This window comes from Neophocaena asiaeorientalis, unplaced genomic scaffold (assembly GCF_003031525.2).
Source record: "Neophocaena asiaeorientalis asiaeorientalis breed wild unplaced genomic scaffold, Neophocaena_asiaeorientalis_V1.1 scaffold233, whole genome shotgun sequence".
Lineage (NCBI taxonomy): Eukaryota > Metazoa > Chordata > Mammalia > Artiodactyla > Phocoenidae > Neophocaena > Neophocaena asiaeorientalis.
Window position 1 is genome coordinate 95954 of NW_020171811.1, and position 22795 is coordinate 118748.

General features: G+C 37.0%; 1 protein-coding gene across 16 annotated transcripts in view; it reads left to right on the forward strand.

The window, feature by feature from the left end:
• The window catches only part of NIN (ninein), a 104832-nt gene that overhangs the window by 75296 nt on the left and 6741 nt on the right, over positions 1 to 22795 (forward strand). For 6 of the 16 annotated variants that reach the window (XR_003006341.1, XM_024768643.1, XM_024768908.1 and 3 more), the window contains 10 exons: positions 170 to 385; positions 3145 to 3258; positions 6607 to 6729; positions 9094 to 9207; positions 10012 to 10158; positions 11417 to 11596; positions 12623 to 12772; positions 13730 to 13777; positions 15470 to 15571; positions 19598 to 19798. Coding sequence is in view for 15 of the 16 variants with exons in the window: in XM_024768643.1 (XP_024624411.1) it covers positions 170 to 385; positions 3145 to 3258; positions 6607 to 6729; positions 9094 to 9207; positions 10012 to 10158; positions 11417 to 11596; positions 12623 to 12772; positions 13730 to 13777; positions 15470 to 15571; positions 19598 to 19798 (1395 nt within the window). In the remaining variant the exon portion in view is untranslated. Of the gene's footprint in view, positions 1 to 169; positions 386 to 3144; positions 3259 to 6606; positions 6730 to 9093; positions 9208 to 10011; positions 10159 to 11416; positions 11597 to 12622; positions 12773 to 13729; positions 13778 to 15469; positions 15572 to 19540; positions 19799 to 21388; positions 21618 to 22795 lie in introns of those variants that run through there. The other 10 variants (XM_024768852.1, XM_024769100.1, XM_024768969.1 and 7 more) reach the window with 7 other exon arrangements.

The following is a 22795-nucleotide window of genomic DNA, read 5'->3' on the forward strand; positions in this document are numbered from 1 at the left end:
TCTTCATACACTTCTGAACTGATTGACTTTGTAATAATGAGTATGTATTTTTTCTGTTATTAAATGTGTGTGTGTATAACTTTACATAGAGAAGGTAAAACAGTCTCTAAATATATTTTTAGCAGAAGTAGGATAACTAGTTTTTAAGACTTTTTTCAATTTTAATTAGATTTCAGAATTAAAAACCAAAAACCAACAGTTGGATTTGGAAAATATGGAGCTTAGCCAAAAGAATTCTCAAAATCAGAAAGAACTGCAAGAAGTTAATCAACGTCTGGCAGAAATGCTAAGTCAGAAGGATAAAGAGCCAGGACACAGTACATGTGAGGAATGGGAACAAGAGAAGTCTAATCTAAAAGAAGAACTGGAACACTGTAAAGTCCAGGTATGGTCTACAGCCACTCTACAGCCTTTCTGGAGGAAATCCCAGTAAATAAAAGAAATGCTTGTATTTAATTTCTTATACATAAAGTCCCAATTATTAAAACAGTGTGGTGTTCACACATGAATAGACAGATAAGTGGAAGAGAAAGTCTAGAATTAGACCCAAATACATATGGAAACTTAGTATATAACAAAGGTAGCTTCTCAAATCACTGGGGTAAAGATGGAGTTTTTAGTAAGTGGTGCCTAGATAACTGGGTAGACAACTGAAAATAAAATTAGATCCATATCTTATACCATACATAAGGGTAAATTCCAATTGGATTAGGAGTCTAAATATAAAAGGTAAAACATACAAGTACTAGTAGAAACTGGGCAAATTCATCTTTAGGCTTGGTGTAGAGAAAGGCTATGTACCTATGACTCATAAACTAGAGGCAAAAAAATGACCTGATTAAATTTTAAAAATTTTTGCATGACCAAGAAAATACCATAAACAAAGTCAAAAGACAGCTCACAAACTGGGAGAAAATATTCGCATCATATACCACCAAGAGTGGAGCTAATATCCCTACTATGTAAAGAACTCTTAAAAGTCAGAGGGCTTAGGAGCAAAATCTGATAGCCAAATAGGAAAAAATGCATGAACAAAAATTCACACACACAAAAAAGATTAAAATGGCCCTCAAACCTTGAAAAAAATGTTCAGAATTACTCAGAATTAGAAATGCAGATAACGCTGATATCTCATTTCTCACCTATGTGATTGGCAACAATTTAAAAATATAACAACATATTCTATTGTCAAGGGTTTGGGAAAACAGGCACTTTCATACATTGCTGGTGGAATATAAACTGATATTGTATTTATGGAAGGAAATTTGGCAAATCTAACAAAATTACATATGTACTTACCTTTTGTCCTAGCAATCTGACTTCTAGGAATTTACCCTAAAGATATTCCTCTAAAAATATGAAAATTCACCGCAAAGCGTTGGTTACTCATTGCAGCATTGTTTGTAACTGCAAAATATTGGAAACAACCTAGATGCCCATACATCGGAGAGTTGTTGGATAAATGTGATGGGTATAGCCACACATGGAGTAGTATTATACAGCTATAAAAAAAGAAAAAGAAAGAATGGATAAATGAGAAAGATCTCTTCGTGTGAAATGATTTCCAGGACATACTGTTAGGTGAGAAAAGAAGAGCTCAATAGAGTATCTAAGATAGTATGTCTCCGTCCATGTAAGAAAGAAGGGGATATTAGGCAATACACATGTATTTGTGTAAAAGAAATACAGAAATTTATGTAAAAGAAATACGGGAATGATAAACCAGATAACTAAAGAGATGGTTACCTATAGAGGGCGAGTGGGAAAGGGATGGAAGAGAGGAATGGGAATGTGATAGAAGGAATGAGGAAGGGAGTGACACTTCTGAGAACATTTTCACATAGCTCTGATGCTTAGAACTATAGTAATGTTTTACATACTCTTTGCATACCCCCTCAAATAAACACACAATTAAAACCAATCCAGAAAACAAAGATGGGGGGGGTACCACAATGGAACACAAACACTAACAAATGAACCTAACTGTATTGTAAATGGATAACATAGCTACAGTGTGGAAGAAAATAAGTCATTTAGAAATTAGTATCTTGACTGTATACAGTAGGGTTAAGACAAAAAGAAGTGTACATAAAGGCAATAATAACCTAGTGAGTAAATGTGTTTCTCATGGGGGTGTATGTTAGTAATTCTGGAACTACTCTGTGTATACTAGAATTGAACAGATAAGTAAACGTAGAAAATAAGAACTGCGTATCTCATTTTTGGAAAAGGAAGTTGCAAGTGGGGAAACTGAGAAGGCTTAAATGAACCCTCTGATATGGGATTGGAATTTGAGGTATTAGTATAAACTCGTATTTCTTAATATATAGACAGATAGATAGATACAGAGATGTAGATGTGTGTATATGGATCGAGTACCCAGATCTTGGTTTCTAAACACTATTCTCGTATAAGAGGAGCCCGGGCTACTTGGAAAAATGGTTGCTCCCAAGGCTGGGGCAGGGTCAATTCAAGATGAGCCTGGAACATCTCATGGTGTCAGAAAGAAAAAGGTGCCCCCCAAAAGATGGGGCATGTCAAAAGGACAGGGCACAACCTGAAGAAGCTCCTAATGGCCAAAGCTGGAATAATTTGATCAACAAAATAAAGCATAGCACAAAATAATAATAAAATGCAAAATAAAATAAATATCTATAGGTCCATACTGTTATAAAAAAATTGAATACATAAATAACGGGGGGAGAAATAACAGCTCTTCCTTACAAGAGAATTCCAATTAATAAATGTATGAAGAAGGAAATAGAAAGTCTTCATTAGGCAAACACCAGAGTAGTAATTGTTGTAGATAAAATCCACTGATAGACACTAAAATCAATAAGCAAAAGCTTAAGAAAAAACACTATTTGCATGGTCTCAAAGCATCTCCCCCCAGAGAAAGATAGTAACTTTACAGTGAGGAAATCTTCAAAAACGAACTTAGAAGTCATGTTCATGCCATTTTAGTGGAAAGTCTGTTAAAAGATAGTTTTGGTTTGTTCCATTGAGTATAAGGACAAATGATATTAAACAGTGTGTCACTGAATTTGTACTAGTGTTTCCTTAATGCTGCCTTTTGTGAACTTACTAAGTTTCCCCAGGCTAAATGAATATGTATATTATATGACTTTTTAAATTTTTTCTTAGTCTTCCAGTTTAGTGTCTTCTCTGGAGGCAGAACTTTCTGAAGTTAAACTACAAATTCATATTGTGGAACAGGAAAACCTCCTTCTCAAAGATGAACTGGAGAAAGTGAAACAAGTAAGATCGTGTGTTGCTTAGGTGGGGACAGGAGGTATGGGGGCGCTCATAGAATAATATGCACCTGATGGTCTGACTTTTCTAGCCACCAAATGTCCTTTTTACTGAGTCCTGTTAACTAGCTTATTACTTAGTAAAGTTGAGGGCTTGCAGTACAAGTCTATTTATAAGGGCTCCTATTGCTAATTCTCTAAATGTTCTAGTTATGTAACTTACATGTTGTAGACTGACATTCTATTACTATAAATGAACCATAACCACTTCAGTTTAAGAAATTTGGGCTTCCCTGGTGGCGCAGTGGTTGAGAGTCCGCCTGCCGATGCAGGGGACACGGGTTCACGCCCCGGTCCGGGAAGATCCCAAATGCCGCAGAGCGGCTGGGCCCGTGAGCCATGGCCGCTGAGCCTGCGCGTCCGGAGCCTGTGCTCCACAACGGGAGAGACCACAACAGTGAGAGGCCCGCGTACAGCAGAAAAAAAAAAAAAGGAAATTTGTTGCTCTACCTTCTCCTGGCCAGGTGTTAAATATAAATTTGTCTAAAAAGATGGTGACTTTCTTACTCATAACTTTAATAACTATTCACCCAGATTTGGAATCCACACAGGTGAAGCTGGTCCCTCATCATCCCTTTTTCTCATAGTGAGTTTGAGGCATCTATCTTGGGCAGAAGAGTAGATTCTAGAACATTATCAGGGATGCAGTCTCACCTACGAATTTGGCTTTAAGAAGCACATTTCAAAGTTTCAAACAAAGACCTAATTTTAAGTATAAAAGAGGGTTCACCTTAATATATTCTGAACGTTGTCCAATTTTATTCTGAATTTTTCAATGAGCACAGGAATCCCTCAGTTTAAGCAATCCTGATTTACACTAGGAGAATTTAGTTTTTCCATTTTATTTATTTGCTTCACCAGAGGATTACTTTAATATTATGATATCCTTAGATTATAAAATTCTCTCATACCTATTCAGCCTATGAGCATAAAGGTGTCCTTCTCTGTACCACTGAGTGTGTTATGTTCATGTTGATTCCTAATTGACACCTGTAAGTCTTGATTTCCTAATAGGATTATAAGACTCTCAGGGAATTTGTATCTCTTACAGTGCCTAATACAGTACTGGTACCCAGTAGGTGCTTTATAAGAACCTTTTCAAGTCAGATGCTGCTATGCAAAGTTTATCTGTTCTGCCATAGCAGAAGCTGTCTGTCCATATAAACATTCCAGAAGTTAAAAGGCTCTTCTGTGGTATATAAGTATTCCAGAGCTGTTATTACTAAATTCATCTTAATTAACTTGGGCATACTTTTCTCCTTTATCATTTTCTGTCTGTTGTTCAACCTTTCAGATGATAATGGTGGATTCCAAATCCATAGCATGGGAAATGTATGCTTTGTGATTTTGCCAAGCTAGGGATCAGAAGAAAAGGAGCCGAGTTGGGAGTAAAATAGTATGATGAGGACATCATTTGGCACATTTTTATTGCATATTTTTTGAAGCATTGATATAAATAGTGAGATGGAAAAACAGTGAGCCCTTTTGCTTTTGGTGGGCAGTTGTTCAAGGCACCTGGACTCTTGGATCACAAGGGTTAAGATGGTGTCAGCCCATTGTTGCTTCCACACAGCTTGGACCTAGAAAGCCTGTGCTGCTCTGTATGACATAATAATTTCTTGTTCACAAAACATTTTTATTTGTATTATCTGTTGCATTGAAAAGAAACACGAATAGCATCAGCAGTGGTCACATACCAGTCTGTAGACACCCAAAATGGTACCAGGCTTTGTGAGGGTCTGGGGATGGGGTAGTGAGCAAAGGAAAAAAGGCCTTTGTTAACCAATGCCCAGGTTCTTTACACTTTCCTTCATCCTTCTGACTTGTTTAGATTTGTAAATTATGCTGGATTTGTTGCCAGTTGAAGACAACATTCAATCCTTAAAGTCCATTTTGTCATACTATTCCTAAAGCTAAATGTAAAAGAACTTCAGGTAAAAAGTTGAAAGATGGCCGTAAAATCATAATGACAATAAATAATTGAAAATTGAAAGCCAAGTGAAGTAGAGGGAAATTGAAAACACATGAACTATGGGAAGGGTTAAAAAGTGTAAGAAACAATCAGTCTCCTTAAAGCAGTGGTTGTGGGGAGGTGGAAATTGCTCCCCCACCCCAAGACATTTAGCAATGTCTGGGGACATTTTGGGGTTTCACACCCAGTGTATGGGGAGGCAGGCTGTGCTACTGGAATCTAATAGGTAACACCAGAGATGCTGCTAACCATCCTACAGTGCACAGGACAGTCTCCCACAGCAAGGAATTACCTGCCCCAAAATGTCAGTAGTGCTAAGGCTGATGATGAAAAGGAACAAAAAGTTTTCCGTTTGTCTTGATGCCATAGTAGTGCAGAGGAAGAAGCCAGTGTGTCCGTACCAGCAACCTTTTTTGTTTTGTTTTGTTTTTGTTTGTTTGTTTGTTTTTTGCGGTACGCGGGCCTCTCACTGTTGTGGCCTCTCCCGTTGCGGAGCACAGGTTCCAGATGCGCAGGCCCAGCGGCCATGGCTCACGGGCCCAGCCACTCCGCGGCATGTGGGATCTTCCCGGACCAGGGCACGAACCCGTGTCCCCTGCACCGGCAGGTGGACTCTCAACCACTGCGCCACCAGGGAAGCCCCCAGCAACCTTTTTCTTAGCAAGTCAATTTAGGCATCTTCCAAAGGGAAGGGTATACAGAACGTGCTGAAAAACACTGCTTGATTTATCTTTAAACTTGCCCTTGGGACTTCCCTGGTGGTCCAGCGATGAAAGACTTCGTGCTCCCAATGCAGGGGGCCCGGGTTCGATCCCTGGTCAGGGAACTAGATCCTACATGCCGCAGCTAAGACCCGAAATAAATAAATAAATATTTAAAAAAAAAAAAAAAAAACTTCCCCTTTTGTTGGTTGATACATTGTACTTGGTTGATGCCAATTCCATAGTCTTGATTGAAAACGATTTTTTTCTAGTTAAAAAACATGGGGAAAATGTTTTGTGCTATATGTACACAAGTTGAATTCATGACAGAATGGCAGTATGTTATTTATTTTATCCTGAAGGTAAAACAGAAAGCTAGGACCATTACTTAATGTCTGGTTGATTTTTGTCTAAGCAGACATTTCGGAAGTCAGTTAAGAATAGAGAGAAGCCAGCAGGGAACATTTTGTTAAAGTTAATTATAGTTCCCTAGAGTTTATATGTCCTGGGAAATATCTACAGATAGGGAAACAGCAGCAGCCATGAAAATGTCCTGTTTATAAATACATCTTTTTAAATACAACCATGAGACGTGATGGGTGGGCTTGTTTATCTCTTACAGCTGCACAGATGTCCCAATCTCTCTGACTTCCAACAAAAAATTTCTAGTATTCTAAGCCACAATGAGAAACTGCTGAAAGAAAAGGAAGCTCTAAGTGAAGAATTAAATAGCTGTGTTGATAAGGTAGTAAAAATAAGACTTTTTTACCATCATTGGACAGTGTGTACCATAATGAGCATTTCTCTAATGCCAGTGGCACGTGGGGGGCTACATGTTAGCCTAAAAGTCTCCTAGAACAGCATTTTGTGACCTTAGAGCTCCTGAAGCCATGATTTTTTTTTTTCTTTTATTGAAGTATAGTTGATTTACAATATTGTGTTAGTTTCAGGTGCATAGCAGTGATTCGGTTATACGTGTATGTGTGTGTATGTACTGCTTTTTTTCCATTCTTTCCCATTATAGATTATTACAAGATATGATAGAATATAATTCCCTGTGTGATACAGTCAATCCTTGTTGTTTATTTTAGATATGGTAGTGTATATCTGTTAATCGCATACTCCTAATTTATCCCTCCCTCCTCCTCTTTTGGTAACCATAAGTGTGTTTTCTATGTCTGTGAGTCTGTTTCTGTTTTGTAAATATTTCATTTGTACCATTTGTTACATTCCAGATATAAGTGATATCATGTAATATTTGTCTTTTTCTGTCTAACTGACTTCTCTTAGTATGATAACCTCTAGGTCCACATTATTTCATTCTTTTTTATGGCTGAGTAATATTCCATTGTAAGAAGGAACACTTAGGTTCCTTCCATGTCTTGGCTGTTGTAAATAGTGCCACTATTAACATTGGGGTGCATATATCTTTTTTAATTAGAGTTTTTGTCTTTTCTGGATATATGCCCAGAAGTGGGATTGCAGGATCATATGGTAACTCTATTTTTAGTTTTTTAAGGAACCTCCATACTGTTCTCCATAGTGTCTGCACCAATTTACATTCTCACCACAGTGAAGGAGGGTTCCCTTTTCTCCATACCCTCTCCAGCATTTATTATTTGTAGACTTTTTGATGATGGCCATTCTGACTGGTATGAGGTAATCCCTCACTGTAGTTTTGACTTGCACTTCTCTAATTATTAACAATATTGAGCATCTTTTCATGTGCCTGTTGGCCATCTGTATGTCTTCTTTGAAGAAATGTTTGTTGAGGTTTTCTGCCCATTTTTTGATTTGGTTGTTTAGTGTTTTTGTTTTTTTGTTTTGTTTTGATATTTAGTTGTATGAGTTGTTTGTATATTTTGAAAATTAATCCCTTGTTGGTCACATCGTTTCTGCATGTTTTCTCCCAGTCTTAAGGTTGTCCTTTTGTTGTTGATGGTTTCCCTTGCTGTGCAAAAGCTTTTAAGTTTAATTAGGTCCCATTTGTTTATTTTTGCTTTTATTTCTTTTGCCTTGGGAGACTGACCTAAGAAAATATTGCTACGATTTATGTCAGAGAATGTTTTGCCTATTTTCTCTTCTAGGAGTCTTATGGTGTCATGTCTTATATATACGTCTTTAAGCCATTTTGAGTTTATTTTTGTGTATGGTGTGAGGGAGTATTCTAACTTCATTGTTTTACATGTAGCTGTCCAGCTTTCCCAGTGCTGCTTATTGAAACACTCTTTTTTCTCCATTATATATTCTTGCCTCCTTTGTCCAAGATTAAATGACTGTAGGTGTGTGGGTTTATTTCTGGACTCTCTATTCTGTTACATTGATCCATATGTCTGTTTTTGTGCCATTACCATACTGTTTTCATTACTATAGCTTTGTAGTATTGTCTGAAGTCTGGAAGGGTTATGCCTCTAGCTTTGTTAATTTTTCTCAAGGTTGCTTTGGCAATTTTGGGCCTTTTGTGGTTCTATATAAATTTTAGGATTATTTGTTCCCGTTCTGTGAAAAATGTCATTTGATAGGGATCACATTAAATCTGTAGATTGCTGAAGCCATGGTTTTAACAGGAGTATAGATTCGTTGTTTAATAAATATTAAGTATGGTAATATAAAGTTTGTCTTATTTTAATAAGTAACTATGCTACTTAATATATATTATTTAAATACATCACTATTCTACTTATATATAATATAAATAATATAAATATTATGTATTTAATAATCTGAAATCCATTACATAGACACTTTTTTTTTCTACTGTATTTTCCCTAGCAAATCCAAAAACACTGCCTTTGTGCCACCTGCCTTAATAGGCATTCCATACTTTCGTATTATGGCACACTCTTGGGATTTCTGATTGCCTTCTAGCCCACCACGTCTCACCCAAAAACATGAGGCAATGAGAAGGAAAAATTGAAATCCCCAAAGAGAAGAGACTCCTCAAAATTAAAGGTACAAAGGGAGTCAAGGAAATGTCTCTCTTTTACCTTGTCTTGATCCCCTATGTAGAGAGATGGTACTTGATCTTTTCAGTATAAGTGAAGGCATGTGAAACGAGGCTAGACATGTTTGTAGAAATGCTGTTACCTCTTTTCTTTTCCTGAATCAGTTGGCAAAATCAAGTCTTTTAGAGCACAGAATTGCTACTATGAAGCAAGAACAGAAGTCTTGGGAACACCAGAGCGAAAGCTTAAAATCACAGCTAGTGGCTTCACAGGAAAAGGTATGTGGACAATTCTTATTTCATCTGCACAGTCAATATTTTCCTATATCTCCCAACAGAACTCCAAGTGGAAAGAATGTTCCAGGTGGATGTGGTCTAAGAGGGCTCAGAATGATTCAATTTAACTAATATTTGACACCTTACAGTATAGTAAAATAATTTGAACAGTGTTTCTCCCAAAGTTCATTATTATGAAATAATCATAAGATTATCTTATCATTATGAGATTATTTATTTATGAAAGCTTGAGAATAGTGTGTAAAAATGGCTGCTTATTTCTAATTTAGAATTAGGATTTCTAAGGCAGGTTCATGCCCTATTATAGTTAAAGCTCTCTATGAACATTCTGTTTACCAATTTAAATTTTTTTAAATTGAAATATATATGAGCTGTTAGCATGGAGTAGGGTTCTACAAAGTATGTTTTTATTTTCATCTAAGAGGTCCTTTACAAACCAACATCACAGTCTAAAACGTAATTTCTACAAAGTTCAGTAAAATCATCTGTCGTGATGCCTGTTGGTATTCCTTGGTTCTGTAAGATATCACTTGGTGATATACCAGATGACGATACCAGCAATACTTCGCTCTAGGCATAGTTCATTATTGTCCTAAATATAACTTAACATCCTGTAAAGATACATAATATCCTAGATTTGCACTGAGCAACTGAAAAGACCTGGATATAGTAAGTAGAAGCAGAAGGGACCTTGGAGTTCTCTTGTCTTAGCTCATTCATACACGGACATGGTATAGGTGAGACCATGAGGATTTGTCGCGGTGTATGACTGTTCTCATGATGTAGGTTCAGAATTTAGAAGACACCCTGCAGAATGTAAACCTGCAAATGTCCCGAATTAAATCTGATCTACGAGTGACTCAGCAGGAAAAGGAAGCTTTAAAACAAGAAGTGATGTCTCTACACAAGCAACTTCAGAATGCTGGTGACGAGGTAATTTCTTTTCTTCTTTATTGAGATCTAACTTTACCCAGTAAAGTGCATAAATTTTAACTCTATAACTTGATTGTTTTTATACACATATATGTATGTATATGTAAATATACACAGTTATAGGTAAAATATATATTTATGTTTGTCTTTGTGTAATCACCACCTAGCTCAAAATAAAGAACATTTCCAGCACCCAGGAGGCTCTCTTGTGTCCCCTTCAGTTGATAACCCCAAGGGAACCACTTCGCTACCTTCTGCCACCATAGGTTAGGGATGCTTGTTTCTGAACCTCACATAAACGGAACTATAGTGACAAGGTAATTGTGCAAGTCAGAAGACCATGGCTGAGTTGTTTTGTAGTAATAAAAACATTTTGATGTTGTAGAAAGTAAGTCTCGTTTTAATATATCACAATGCTGTTTCATCTATGTGCAAATAAATTAAGAACAACGTATGTATGTCAGTCTTGGGTAGATGTTAAGACTTTGTCCTACCATAAAAGTAGGCACTAAATTCAGCTACTTTATCTCTTGGTGATACTTTTTTTTAAACTGTGTTTTTTTTTAAAAAAAACATAATAGTTGCTTCCATTTTTAAAAAATTACTTCTGGGCTGAAAATTTTTTCAAAATGAGATTGTACCTTTTTTTTTTTCCTTTTCATGTTTTGGCTTAAAAGGCAAAACGTGAAAAAGAAAAAACCCTAACCCTAACCCTTTTTTTACCTTTAAAAAAATTTTTTTAAAGCATTTTTCAGGACCCAAAAAAATCACCGTGGTAGCTTAAAGCATATTCCTGAGTTCAGGCCTCAATTATGTGGATGATATGTGCTTTGGATTCTAAAAAAGGATATGATTGCATATGTGAAAATGAAAATAGAGTTTAGCAAGGGGAATCTTTCAAGTTAGCAGTGCGTTTCAGAGTTCTCTGTGTTCTCTGTTAACCAAAAGAATAGTTATTTGCGTTCAAAGCATAACTTCATAAGAATGAGGTAATTTTTAAGGTCCCCAATCTCTATGCGCTTGGGTCCTATATGGAACTGGGACCTGCCCTACAATCATCTTTGCTATTAGATTTGATGGGACTATTTTGCCAAAGATCATTTTAAACAGAGAGTTTCCAAACCTTTTTTTTTAAAATCAACATTCAAGAATATTGTTTTACTTATATCTAGATATACATGTGCTCACTCTCATTAGAAGATGCTCAAAAAAGAAATCAGCTTGTTTTTAAGGCTTAACTCTACAATTCTCTCTTAAGAACTGGGCCCCAGAAATAGGCACCCATCCATCAGGATTCCATAACCAACAGCAAAGGCTGTCCTGGGACAAGTTGGATCACCTGATGAATGAGGAACAACAGCTGCTTTGGCAAGAGAATGAGAGACTCCAAACCGTGGTACAGAACACCAAAGCGGAACTCATACACTCCCGGGAGAAGGTAACTGGAAAAGTTGTACATGGTGGCATGTGTTTGTAAATGATTGTTTGATACAACTGCAGTGATTCTAGGGTATGGATTTGAGTATTCTGGTGTGGCAGACTTACTTTAAGAATGTATAATTTATCATTTACTTGCAATATAATTTTATCATGCTGTGTTTATATAATATTTTTCATCTTGTATAAGCAGTTCTATATTAAAATCTGTGATTTTATGAATGGAAATTATGTTAACCATATATATTCCTCATTCAAATAGGCTAGCCGCCAAGACTGGTAGTATAAAAATGGCAAAACTAAACTCAGTTCTTGTTGGTCTAACCTCTTGTAAGAGAAGAGGTGCCCCTTTTAAAAGACTTAGCATTTCAAGGCTAGAATGGTCTTTAAAGGTCATCTTTTTCATCACTAAGCTGATGTTTAAATTCTTTACCTCTGCTAAGTAGTTGACCAACTATGTTTAACCTATGCTTAAATACCTCTTTTGAGGAGGAACTCTCTTAGGAGTCACAGATATTCATTTAGAACACCTGCCATGTGCCAGAAACTCTGCTCTCACTGAAGTTGCAGTGTTGAACAGACTAAACATGGTCGCTGTCCTCGTGGAACTTAGTTGATGTAAATGCATTGTTTCAGGTGTGAACAGTCCAATACAAAGTCAATGGGACTGTCACCCCCTTCACTCCTAACAGTTATACTCATGTCAGAGCAAAGGTGCCTACAGACTATGTCTTTTTGGCAGCCACGTCACATTATTGACTCCCAGTTGTCTGGCTGAGCCAGAAGTCCCTTTGTCCTTCTCTGATCCTCAGGGTTGCATCAGACTAAAAATAGATTTACCTAGAAAGGATCTTTTGAAATCCAAAAATGTAAGAAGCTTCAAGAATTGGCAGACTTGACTGGAAAAAGTTTTCTTAATACAACAAAACCCAAGCACTGAATACAAACTTTCCTTATGTTCGCTTTTTGTTTTTCCTGGCTGGGTGGTTATATTAGCATTTCTTCCTCTTATACTGGTTCTTGTTAGGTCCGTCAACTGGAATCCAACCTTCTTCCTCCTAAGCTCCAAAAACATCCAAACTCATCAGGTACTGTGAAGCCCACAGAGCAGGAAAAGTTGAGCTTAAAGAGAGAGTGTGAACAGTTTCAAAAGGAACGATCTCCTACTAATAGGAAGGTGAGTTTTTGAGAGTTAATACCAAGTGGCTGTGTTCTGACTATGATGCATCCCTAAGTGTATGTTTCTTCCCCTGCATGCTTCCAGGAAATGATTACAATGGCATGTTTTGGTTCTTCCTTATATCTATGCTTTTGTAATCTTGTCAAAACAGTATCATCGTTCTTTTGGATTGAGTGACCGCTAGAAAGGAGCAATTTAAGTTTTTATAAAGAAGGTGGTTAATTATCTTCATTAGTATCATAAGCTCCTGTAAGTTAGTAAAACATATATAGCCTGAATATTAGGAACATCTTAATATGGTCTGTATTAGTTAACTATTGCTGTGCAATAAATTAAAACAACAAACATTTATTGTCTCAGTTTCTGTGGGTCGGGGATTTGGAAGCAACTTAACTGAGTGGTTTTGGCTTAGGGTCTTTCCTGAGACTGCAGTCCAGATATCAGCTGAGACTGCATTTATCCGAAGGCTTCACTGGTACTAGAGAATCCGTTCCAAATGTATTCATATAACTGTTAGGAGGAGGCTTCTGTTCTTTGCTAGCTGATTGCCAGAGGCTCAGCTCCTCGCCACCTGGGCCTTTTCTCAGGATTTGGCAATGAATGATCCAAGAGAGAGAGGCCCCAAAAGACCAAGATGGAAGCTGTAGTATGTTTTATTTGCTAATCCCAGAAGTCACACACAATCATTTCTGCTGTATTCTATTGGTCACACAGACTAATCCTGGTGTAGTAGGGAGGGGACGAGGCAAGGGTTTGAATACCAGAAGACAGGGATCACTGGGCACCCTCTTGGAGGCTGGCTACTACGTGGTTAAACCTCTGTAGCATGACTCAGTTTGTTTTCTATTCTTGGTTCCATGAAGTTAGAGTTCTAGGCCAGTGTTACCGTGGGAGTTCTTGTTGTTACTTGTTTTCCTTTCTTTTTCTAAACTAAACTCAGAGTTTTCACTACAGGCACACCTTGGAGATATTCTGGGTTCAGTTCCAGACCACCACAATAAAGTGAGTCACACAAATTTTTTGGTTTCCCAGTGCCTATAAAATTGTTTCCACTATACTGTAGTCTGTTAAGTGTGCAATAGCATTAGATCTAAAAAAAACAATGTATATATTTTAACTTAAAAATATTTATTGCTAAAAATGCTAATAACCATCGTCTTCAGCAAGTTGTAGTAGTAACATTGAAGATCACTAATCACAGATGACCATAACAAATATAACAACAAAAAAGTTTGAAATATTGTGAGAATTATGAAAATGTGACACAGAGACACAAAGTGAGCAAATGCTATTGGAAAAATGGCACCAATAGACTTGCTCCACACAGGGTTACCACAGACCTTCAATTTGTAAAAAACTCCGTATCTGTGAAGCACAATAAAAGTGAAGTGCAATAAAACAAGGTATGCCTGTATTACCTTCCTCTTCTGAAAATTATGGTTTGTTTAAAAATCTGGGAAGAATGATGAACAGTCATTTCCTTTTGTTATAAATATTTCAAAAAAATTTTTTTAAGTTTGTGAAAGTTACGACCATTGGCAGTAAAGAGACTGGTTGTGCTCTAAAGCTGAAATGTCATTTAAGTTTAGGTACATTCAAGTAAACTTTTCAGAAAGTTTCATCTAGCTGCTTACCAAAGGAAAAGTCTAATGATAGGTTTTAAAATAACGGTGAATTTAAATGGACTTAGAAAGATTACACTTAGTTCCATTTAACAATTCTTGCTACCCTCCTCAGTTTTTTTTTTTTTTTTTGCGGTACGAGGGCCTTTCACTGTTGTGGCCTCTCCCGTTGTGGAGCACAGGTTCCGGATGCGCAGGCTCAGCGGCCATGGCTCACGGGCCCAGCCGCTCCACGGCATGTAGGATCTTCCCGGACCGGGGCACGAACCCGTGTCCCCTGCGTCGGCAGGCGGACTCTCAACCACTGCACCACCAGGGAAGCCCCCTCCTCAGTTCTTTTTGATAGAAACAAAAATCAGCACTCTAGAATAGTGTCATATGTTTTCTACTTAGCAATATTCTGAGTCCCAGTGTCCTCTAGCTCATTAGATTCTCATAAGATTCTGTAATAAAGAGAATTCCAAAAAAGGATACTCATAAAATCTTCAAATTTCTTCTTTAAAATTGAGAAAGGAGTTAAATCAGGTTTTATGTATTCTCAGTTCTAAACCTTTAAACTTTGCCTTAAGACATGTTTTTCCCTACTGCAGATCCATAGTAGAGGATCATGAAATCAATCTAGTTAAATAGCAGCATTTTAAATTATTAAACTATACTAGAAAATATCAGAGTGCATGGCTCATGGTAAGGATAATTTCATGAAAGTTTTCTCTTAGTGATATATACTTATAACTGATTACGTATATATATTCATACACACACACACACACACGTGGGTGTGGGTGTTTCTACTGGGTTGCAAGAGAAGATGTGCTTCTTACAGTGAGTGGCACTGAAGTTTGAAAGCTACCTGCCTTTGGAATCTGTTCTATGTGAGGAGTGGTGATTAAAACTAGACTACCTAAATATAATCAGTACACTGAATTATATTGTTTGTTGTTTTCCCTTGATGAATGAACTCAGTTTTCTTCCAAGAGTTGAGATTTGTGACTAGCATAAATTCGTCAAAATAAAATAGAGCAACTCAAGTGTTTTGTTTTTGGTTTTAAGGGAGTTTTTTGTTTTTTAACAGGTTAGTCAGATGAATTCCCTTGAACGAGAATTAGAAACAATTCATTTGGAAAATGAAGGCCTGAAAAAGAAACAAGTAAAACTGGATGAGCAGCTAATGGAGGTAAGTTTTTAAGCAAATGGCCTTAGCTATGAAGAATGTTTTAATCCATGAATGAGCCATTTGTTGAGAGAGACTAGCATAGCATTAAATTCCTATTATGAAAACAGTGAAAATCTAAGTACATTGCCAAGCTGGATTCTTTGGTCTGTCTTACCAAGTCTGATAGATATTTTTCCTAATTATACAGCCATAGGAATATATACTGCTTCACAGAGGAAGGAATAACGTTGACTATCCTAAAATGCAAGGACCTGTACCTCAACAAATTCAAGTGGCAGGGACTCTGTTCAGTACTGACCAAGAGGCTCAGAGCTCTCTCGCCATTGCTGTGGTTTTAACAGTTTCCTGATACCTCCCACAGTGTAGTGTTTTATAGATGTGATTGCTCTGTAACAACCTGTTCAGTTGGGAAATGCATGCAGGGAATTTAAGAGCATTAGCATTCAGAGGTTTAATTTTCAAGGGCTGCTGTTGTTCATTACTGTATTTGTAACTCAGCACACTGCCTTGGGAGAGGTACATCTGATAAATATAAAAGTGGATTTGTAAAACCTGTCAGCTTGGACATTGAGTTTCCAGTCTAATAGACTGCTTTCTGAATACCAGGCACAATTATAGGATGTAAAACAACTTATGTAAAATCCTCCTTAATAAGTAAAAATTTCATTGAGATACTTTGCTTTGGGTAATGAAAATATTAATTAATCCAACATTTAATGACCTGTAAAATTTATATAAGGTATAGAGGCCTGGGCAGAAAAGGTCTTTCTGTGCTCTTAAAAAGTACTATGTATACAAATATTTTTAAGCCAGAATTATAGGAAGGAAGAGAGATATGTAAATATTTTCTTTCATGAAGCTGGATACATGCAAAGGTAAGTTTCAGTAGATGCTCGGTTTTTATATATGAAATATGGGCAAACATATCACATTGACATTTAAATGACCGCTAAGGTTTCTGTCAATTTTATGTTCTCTGATTTATCCACTAATAGGGAGATTAGTGAAACTATAAAGAGCGAAATCCAAACCATTTTTTATTTCTCTGACAGCGTATAATAAATGTGTTTAAAACCTTGGGCTGCAGGCTGTGTTTAGATGTAGATATGCTTTTCTGATGAAATAATTATATACTCTAATGAATAAGATATCTGAAGCTAAGTGTGACATGTCTGGTACCTGATTGAAAAGTAACAGGGTATACTTAATCACTGTCAGATTCTCTCCAAATGCTCTGCCAACAGGCCAGTTCTTCTCCCACCATTCTCTCTGGCCTCAGAAGCCCCCTTCTCTCCCAATCCTACTTTACATGATTAATCATCATAAGCAATTTCCCCTCATTACTCTTCTCCCTGATCTAGTAGTAAATATTTGCTAATGGATGAGGGAAATTGAGTGTTCTTGGCACTGGAGCTGGAAAAAGAAAAAGCATGAATTTTTAATTGGAACACTGAAAAGAACATCTCATACACTATTCTAATTAAAGTTTCATTAGAAATAAGACTGAGCTATGAATTCTGTACAGACATATAAATTCAGCAGCTTTATTAAATGTAATTCACACACTACACAATTCATCCATTTAAAGTGTCTAATTCAGTGGTTTGGGTATATTACATTATTTTAAAATTTGTGCTAAGTATATAGATAGATAGATATAAATGGTTAAAATGACAAATTTTGTTAAGTGGCATTCGGTGGCATTAATTACTTTCACAATGTTCTACAACCATCACCACTACTTCCAAAACTTCTTCATCACCCCAAACAGGAACACTAACCATTCACCAGTAACACTTCATTCCACCTTCCCACCAGACCTGTAAATTGGATTTTTATTTATGTTATGATATCTATAGATTAGGCCAAATTTGAGGATGAACAGTGGTTTTCACACCATTTTTTGTGCCCACCTGACCTGAGGGATAGGTACATGCCTCTCACTCTGGCATTGATTCTCATCGGGTTTGGGGGAGAGGCAGTAAGTAGGCAGGGAGATGTTCCTACAACAGAATCTTTGGGATCAAGAAATTTAGGAAAAGCTTTCTAGGTGATTCAATCTGATGTATGCACCCCCTTGGGGGAAGGGGTTTCTCCTCATCCCTATATGCCAGTTTGAAAGTCACTGATGTAACATAATACATAGCTCTACCCCAGGGTAATTAAAGATCCCAAATCACTAGACAAGAATATGGAAGAATCTGCATCCCACTCCAGGGTTTTTTCCAACTGTATGAGGCAGGGTTCTATAAGCAATTCATTTTGATCACTCAAAAACAGGGTTATAGACTATTAGCAATTCTTAAAGTCTGTTGTGTACCTCTTAGCCAACAGTTCAGACACTTGAACAACAAAAATGTTTTATAGTTTATATTCTGCATCTCCACATGGCAAGGTGTTTAACATCAGGTCCATTCCATAGTGGACTTGAAATCTTCTGAATTATTATATTGGGATGGGTGGAGGTAAAGGTAGCAAGCTCGTAAACCAACCAAATTGCAATAGATGAGGAAGTGGCTGCAGAATTAGAGCTGTGAGACATTTTAATATCTGTAAAATTCATATACAGAGAAATGTAAATGTTGGTTCTTTCTAAGTTCCTACTGACTAGAGCACATGTGGTCAGGTATATAATATACCCAATTTGTACTGTTCTTTCTCTTTATAACTCATATTTTCTTCCTCTTTGTATAACTCCTGAATTCTCTTTTGTTTTTATTTTATCTGTGGCTAACCTGTACCTAGAACTCTGTGGTTGGAACTAGCAGAGAAGGGTGCAGTTCTCTGCCTGAGATAGTGTGTGAAGGTAGAACATTCTTTCAATGAATTTCATGGCATGGAGACATCTCATTAAACTCCTTGTTCATGTAATCATTTCTACCACTATGACAGTTAATAAGTACTTAAGGTAAGAGCCAATATTCATTTTCATTTTGCTTTAATTTTGGAATATATCTGTTTACGTTTACATCAGGATTTTCCTTAGTATTTGAAGACGTGTGTGAAGAAAATCATCCCACTGATATAAAATCAGGGGATCATAATTCTCCATATTCTTTATTCTTAAAAATAAAGTGGTGGGTTTTCTAAATCTATAACTAGAAATATTTCAAAATGGGTAACACCCCACCTCAGAAATTTAGATTTAAGGAAATGGATAGTGGCTCTGAAGTTTCATGATAACATTTAATTATAGATGTGTCTTAGAGGGCCTTTTTCCCTTCTCACATGCCTGGGGGTGCTTCTTCTTGAGTTTAGTACTTGGTCATATTTGTTGCATGTCTTCCATTGAGCTCTGTGTCTGCTGAATGTGTTGACAGATGTGAAGTGGCATGCTTCACTAGCCAAATGCAGTGCCTTCTCCTTTCCCTCGCCCCAACTTTGGCTTGCGATACACATACCATTTCCTCACTGTCTTGAATAAATACTTTCATTCCATGTACTTCAATTCCCAGATGTTCTGGGGTATCACCTTATGCCCCGGAATTGCCTGTCTGATAAACTAAGATAGGTTAAAATAATTTGAGATGCAAGATGAGAATCTTGAAAACAGATTGCTAACTTGGAAAAAATGTAGTCATTGAACATTCACTCTTAAGAATCTTTATGAGTGGTAAGTGGCAAAACTCTAAAGCATAACCTCATTCTCCCCTTTGCCTATTCCAACCGTTTGTTTTTTTTTAAAAAAAAGAGGTATAATTAAATGTTCTAGTGTAAGAAGAAAAAAGGAGAATTCAGACATATGTACATCATGTACCTCATGTCTTATAGTCACTTAAGAATGAGGAAGTACAGTTTAAGTCTAAAACTTTTAAGGCCTGCTTATGCATTAAATGTATTATCTCCTAAGCAAAATGATGCTTTATTCTTACTCAGGATCATGTGCTGCCTGTTTTCAAGTTACCAGTGAGTCTGAGAGGCCATTAATGAATTCATAGACTTCATTACTCTCTGCTTGCCACTTTCAAGGGCAACTCTCTGATTGAAGGCACTGCAGCTGACCAGGGCTTTGCCCTTATCCTCTAGATGCAGCACCTGAGGTCCACTGTGATGCTTAGCCCATCCCCTCATGCTTGGGATCTGCAGCTGCTCCAGCAGCAAGCCTGTCCAATGGTTCCCAGGGAGCAATTTCTGCAGCTTCAATATCAGCTGCTACAGCCAGAAAGGATAAACCAGTGCCTGCAGGAGGAACTTGAAAACAGGACTTCTGAAATCAACACACCACAGGTATGAGGATCTTTTTCTAATAGTAAACTCAGATCACCTAGTTTAATTTTACCTGCTTATTTGAAAGTTACACCAGTTCACATGTGGGGATGAAGAACCTAAATCTTTTGTCAGACAGTTACACCTGAATTACAAATCCACAGAACTGCAGTGCTGCTTTTGAGCTCTCAGCTTCTAAGCTAGGCAATTAAGTGTTCTGGGTCTCCTTTGCACATCTGTAATCGATGATGAAGTCTCAGGATCACGTGAGCATACTGCACAATTGACCTAACATTCTTGTCTAATGCCAAAGATATCACAGAATTCAAGCGCAGCTCTAGGATATGTATTACTAACAAAGCATCCTGGGTTTTCTTGTACCAGAGGAGTATTGCCTGCTGAGTTCCATGGAATTCACAAATGGGGACTTTTCTCAACTAATAAAGTAAAATGTGTCATCAGTGACTTTTTTAGTTGACATAGTTCATTTAACTTTTTTTAATGATCTAGTTTGAAAAACTCTATTTTTAAGAACATAAAGATCTTCTTCCCCTTCCCTTTGAATTAGCATTATCCCAGCTCACTACCAGACACAATCTTATATTACCTAGGTTTTCAAATAGTTATTTCTCTTTAGTGCTTCATTCATGATTCTCCTCTTTCAGAAGTCTCTTGACTCTTTGGTCTTGCCCATTTATTCAGAATTAGGAATAAAATTAAAACTACTCCTTAGTTTGTAGAATTCTAAATTAGTTTGTTCTAGGTTGGATGCTCTTCTTCTGTTTTCAAATACCTTGCTTTTCAGTTGACGTTTGACAAGGAATTTCCCACCTCTCTTTCTGTAATCCCCTCACCCTGGCTTTGCAAAGTCACATTAGCACCATAATTATACATTGTAACAACTTGGTCTTCTTCTCCTACTAGTATATATCTGTGCTTTTGCATGATGTACTTCTGTCATCTATTCTTTCTAACGAAGGCTTAAAATCCATGTTTTTGGAAGCTTCCTACACTCAATTTCCAAATACTAAAATTTAGTTCCAGAATTAAAATTGTGATGGTGGGTGTTGGACAGATGCTTCAACTCTTCATTAAAAACTGAGTGACCTCAGTTTTTAATGGACATTTTAAACCAAATGATTAGACTAAGATCCTACTCATTGCTCTTTCATCTACACTATTTTCAAAACATGCTCTTCCCAACCCACCCACCAGTGTTTAATCCTTTTACTTCAATTATTTGAGGATTAGATAGACAAAAATTTGTTAAGACTTTTGTACTTAAAAAAAAAAAAGAAAGAAAGAAAGAATTTCTCCAGATGGCAGGGTGGACTGCTTATTGCTCTCACTAGAATGCCATGGCAGGCTCTCCTGTTTCTGGTAACTAAGCTGACACTAATTTTAAGAACATAGAAAGCTATTAGAATCTGCACGTTGTCTGTGTGTGTGGAGTGATGTGATTTCTTCTGCCTTGTGTTGCTTCGCTTGCATATGTGGTATTGATGTTTGCTTTTAAAAACTGTTTGCATTATAAATGTGTGAATTTAGACTCCCCCCAAAAACATAATCTTGACATCAGGGTGAAGTGTACCACTTGCCTTCTTTCTCTAGGCCTTGCTACCGGAGCAGCGAGCAGTGCATGCAGATTCCTACAGAAGGATTGGGCACCTGTGAACACTGGGCGGTTATTGCTGGCATTTCTTACCATGGCAGATACTCAGATGCACACACCCACACACACCACACAAACAGAGACATAAGCTGAGAAATGTTTTGGAATCAAGTGCTCTTTCAAGTTTATTATTATCGTTGTTGTTGTTAAGCCTTTGCAGTATTATGTTTCCTATTTATGTAGAAATGACAGATTTTGTGAATCAAATTCACAAATTTCAGCTTGTTACACGTAATTATTTATACAATTTAAAGAGTGTGGACTTGAGATTCTTGAAAGGATATATTCTATATATTTTCTCATTCCATATGTTGTAACTATTTTTAACAAAAGGTACTACTTTTATATGTGAAATTTGAAGAAAATCAGGGTTATTTATACTGTTTTATATAAGATGTATAATACTTTTTTGACAGGAAAAAGGAAATTTTTGATGAAATAAAATAAATTTTAAATATATGACTGCTTTTGTTTTTCCTCTTTCCCCACTCTTTTGCCATGCCCCGTGTTCTTTGAATTAATTATCTGGGGTTTTTTTTTTGGTTTGTTTAGCTTTTTTTTTTTTTTTCCTTTTAAGGCAAGTGGAAATCTGGCATTTTCCATTTATGTTTGAACTTTAAAAAGCAATTATAACTTTTAAAATATAGGATTTTAGATGTTCTTAAGACCTGGTTTCTTGAAATTTTGCATTAGTCTTTTGCCTACTACAATTTTTCTCTTCAAATTAGTCTCATGGCTTAGTTGTTTCTTTTATGCTTGAATAAATGTTATTATTTAATATCCAAACAAACACATGTTGGCTTTCCACTCACATTTGGTCATTCTTTTTGTGCTTTTTAAAGGACACCTTTTTGGGAATATTTTTAAGGACAGGTTATGCCATCAGCCACTAATACCTGAGTCTTGCTTAAACATTTGAAGAACCTTTTTAAACATTTGAAGAACCTTTTAAAATCTGAAATTCTTTTTTTTTTTTTTTTGGTATGCGGGCCTCTCACTGCTGCGGCCTCTCCCGTTGCAGAGCACAGGCTCTGGACGCGCAGGCTCAGCGGCCATGGCTCATGGGCCCAGCCGCTCTGTGGCATGTGGGATCTTCCCGGACTGGGGCACGAACCCGTGTCCCCTACATCAGCAGGCGGACTCTCAACCAGTGCGCTACCGGGGAAGCCCTGAAATTCTTTACGTGAACATTTTGGTGGACTGGGAGAAAGGGCCGTCAGTTGCACTCTAAATCTTGTTGCAGGTCACTCTGCACTCCAAAACCCACACACTCCTTAATCCATCACTGTTGTATGAGGAGAGAAGGAGAAGCCAGGGTCCTTTTTCTGCCCTATTGTTTTGTCTAG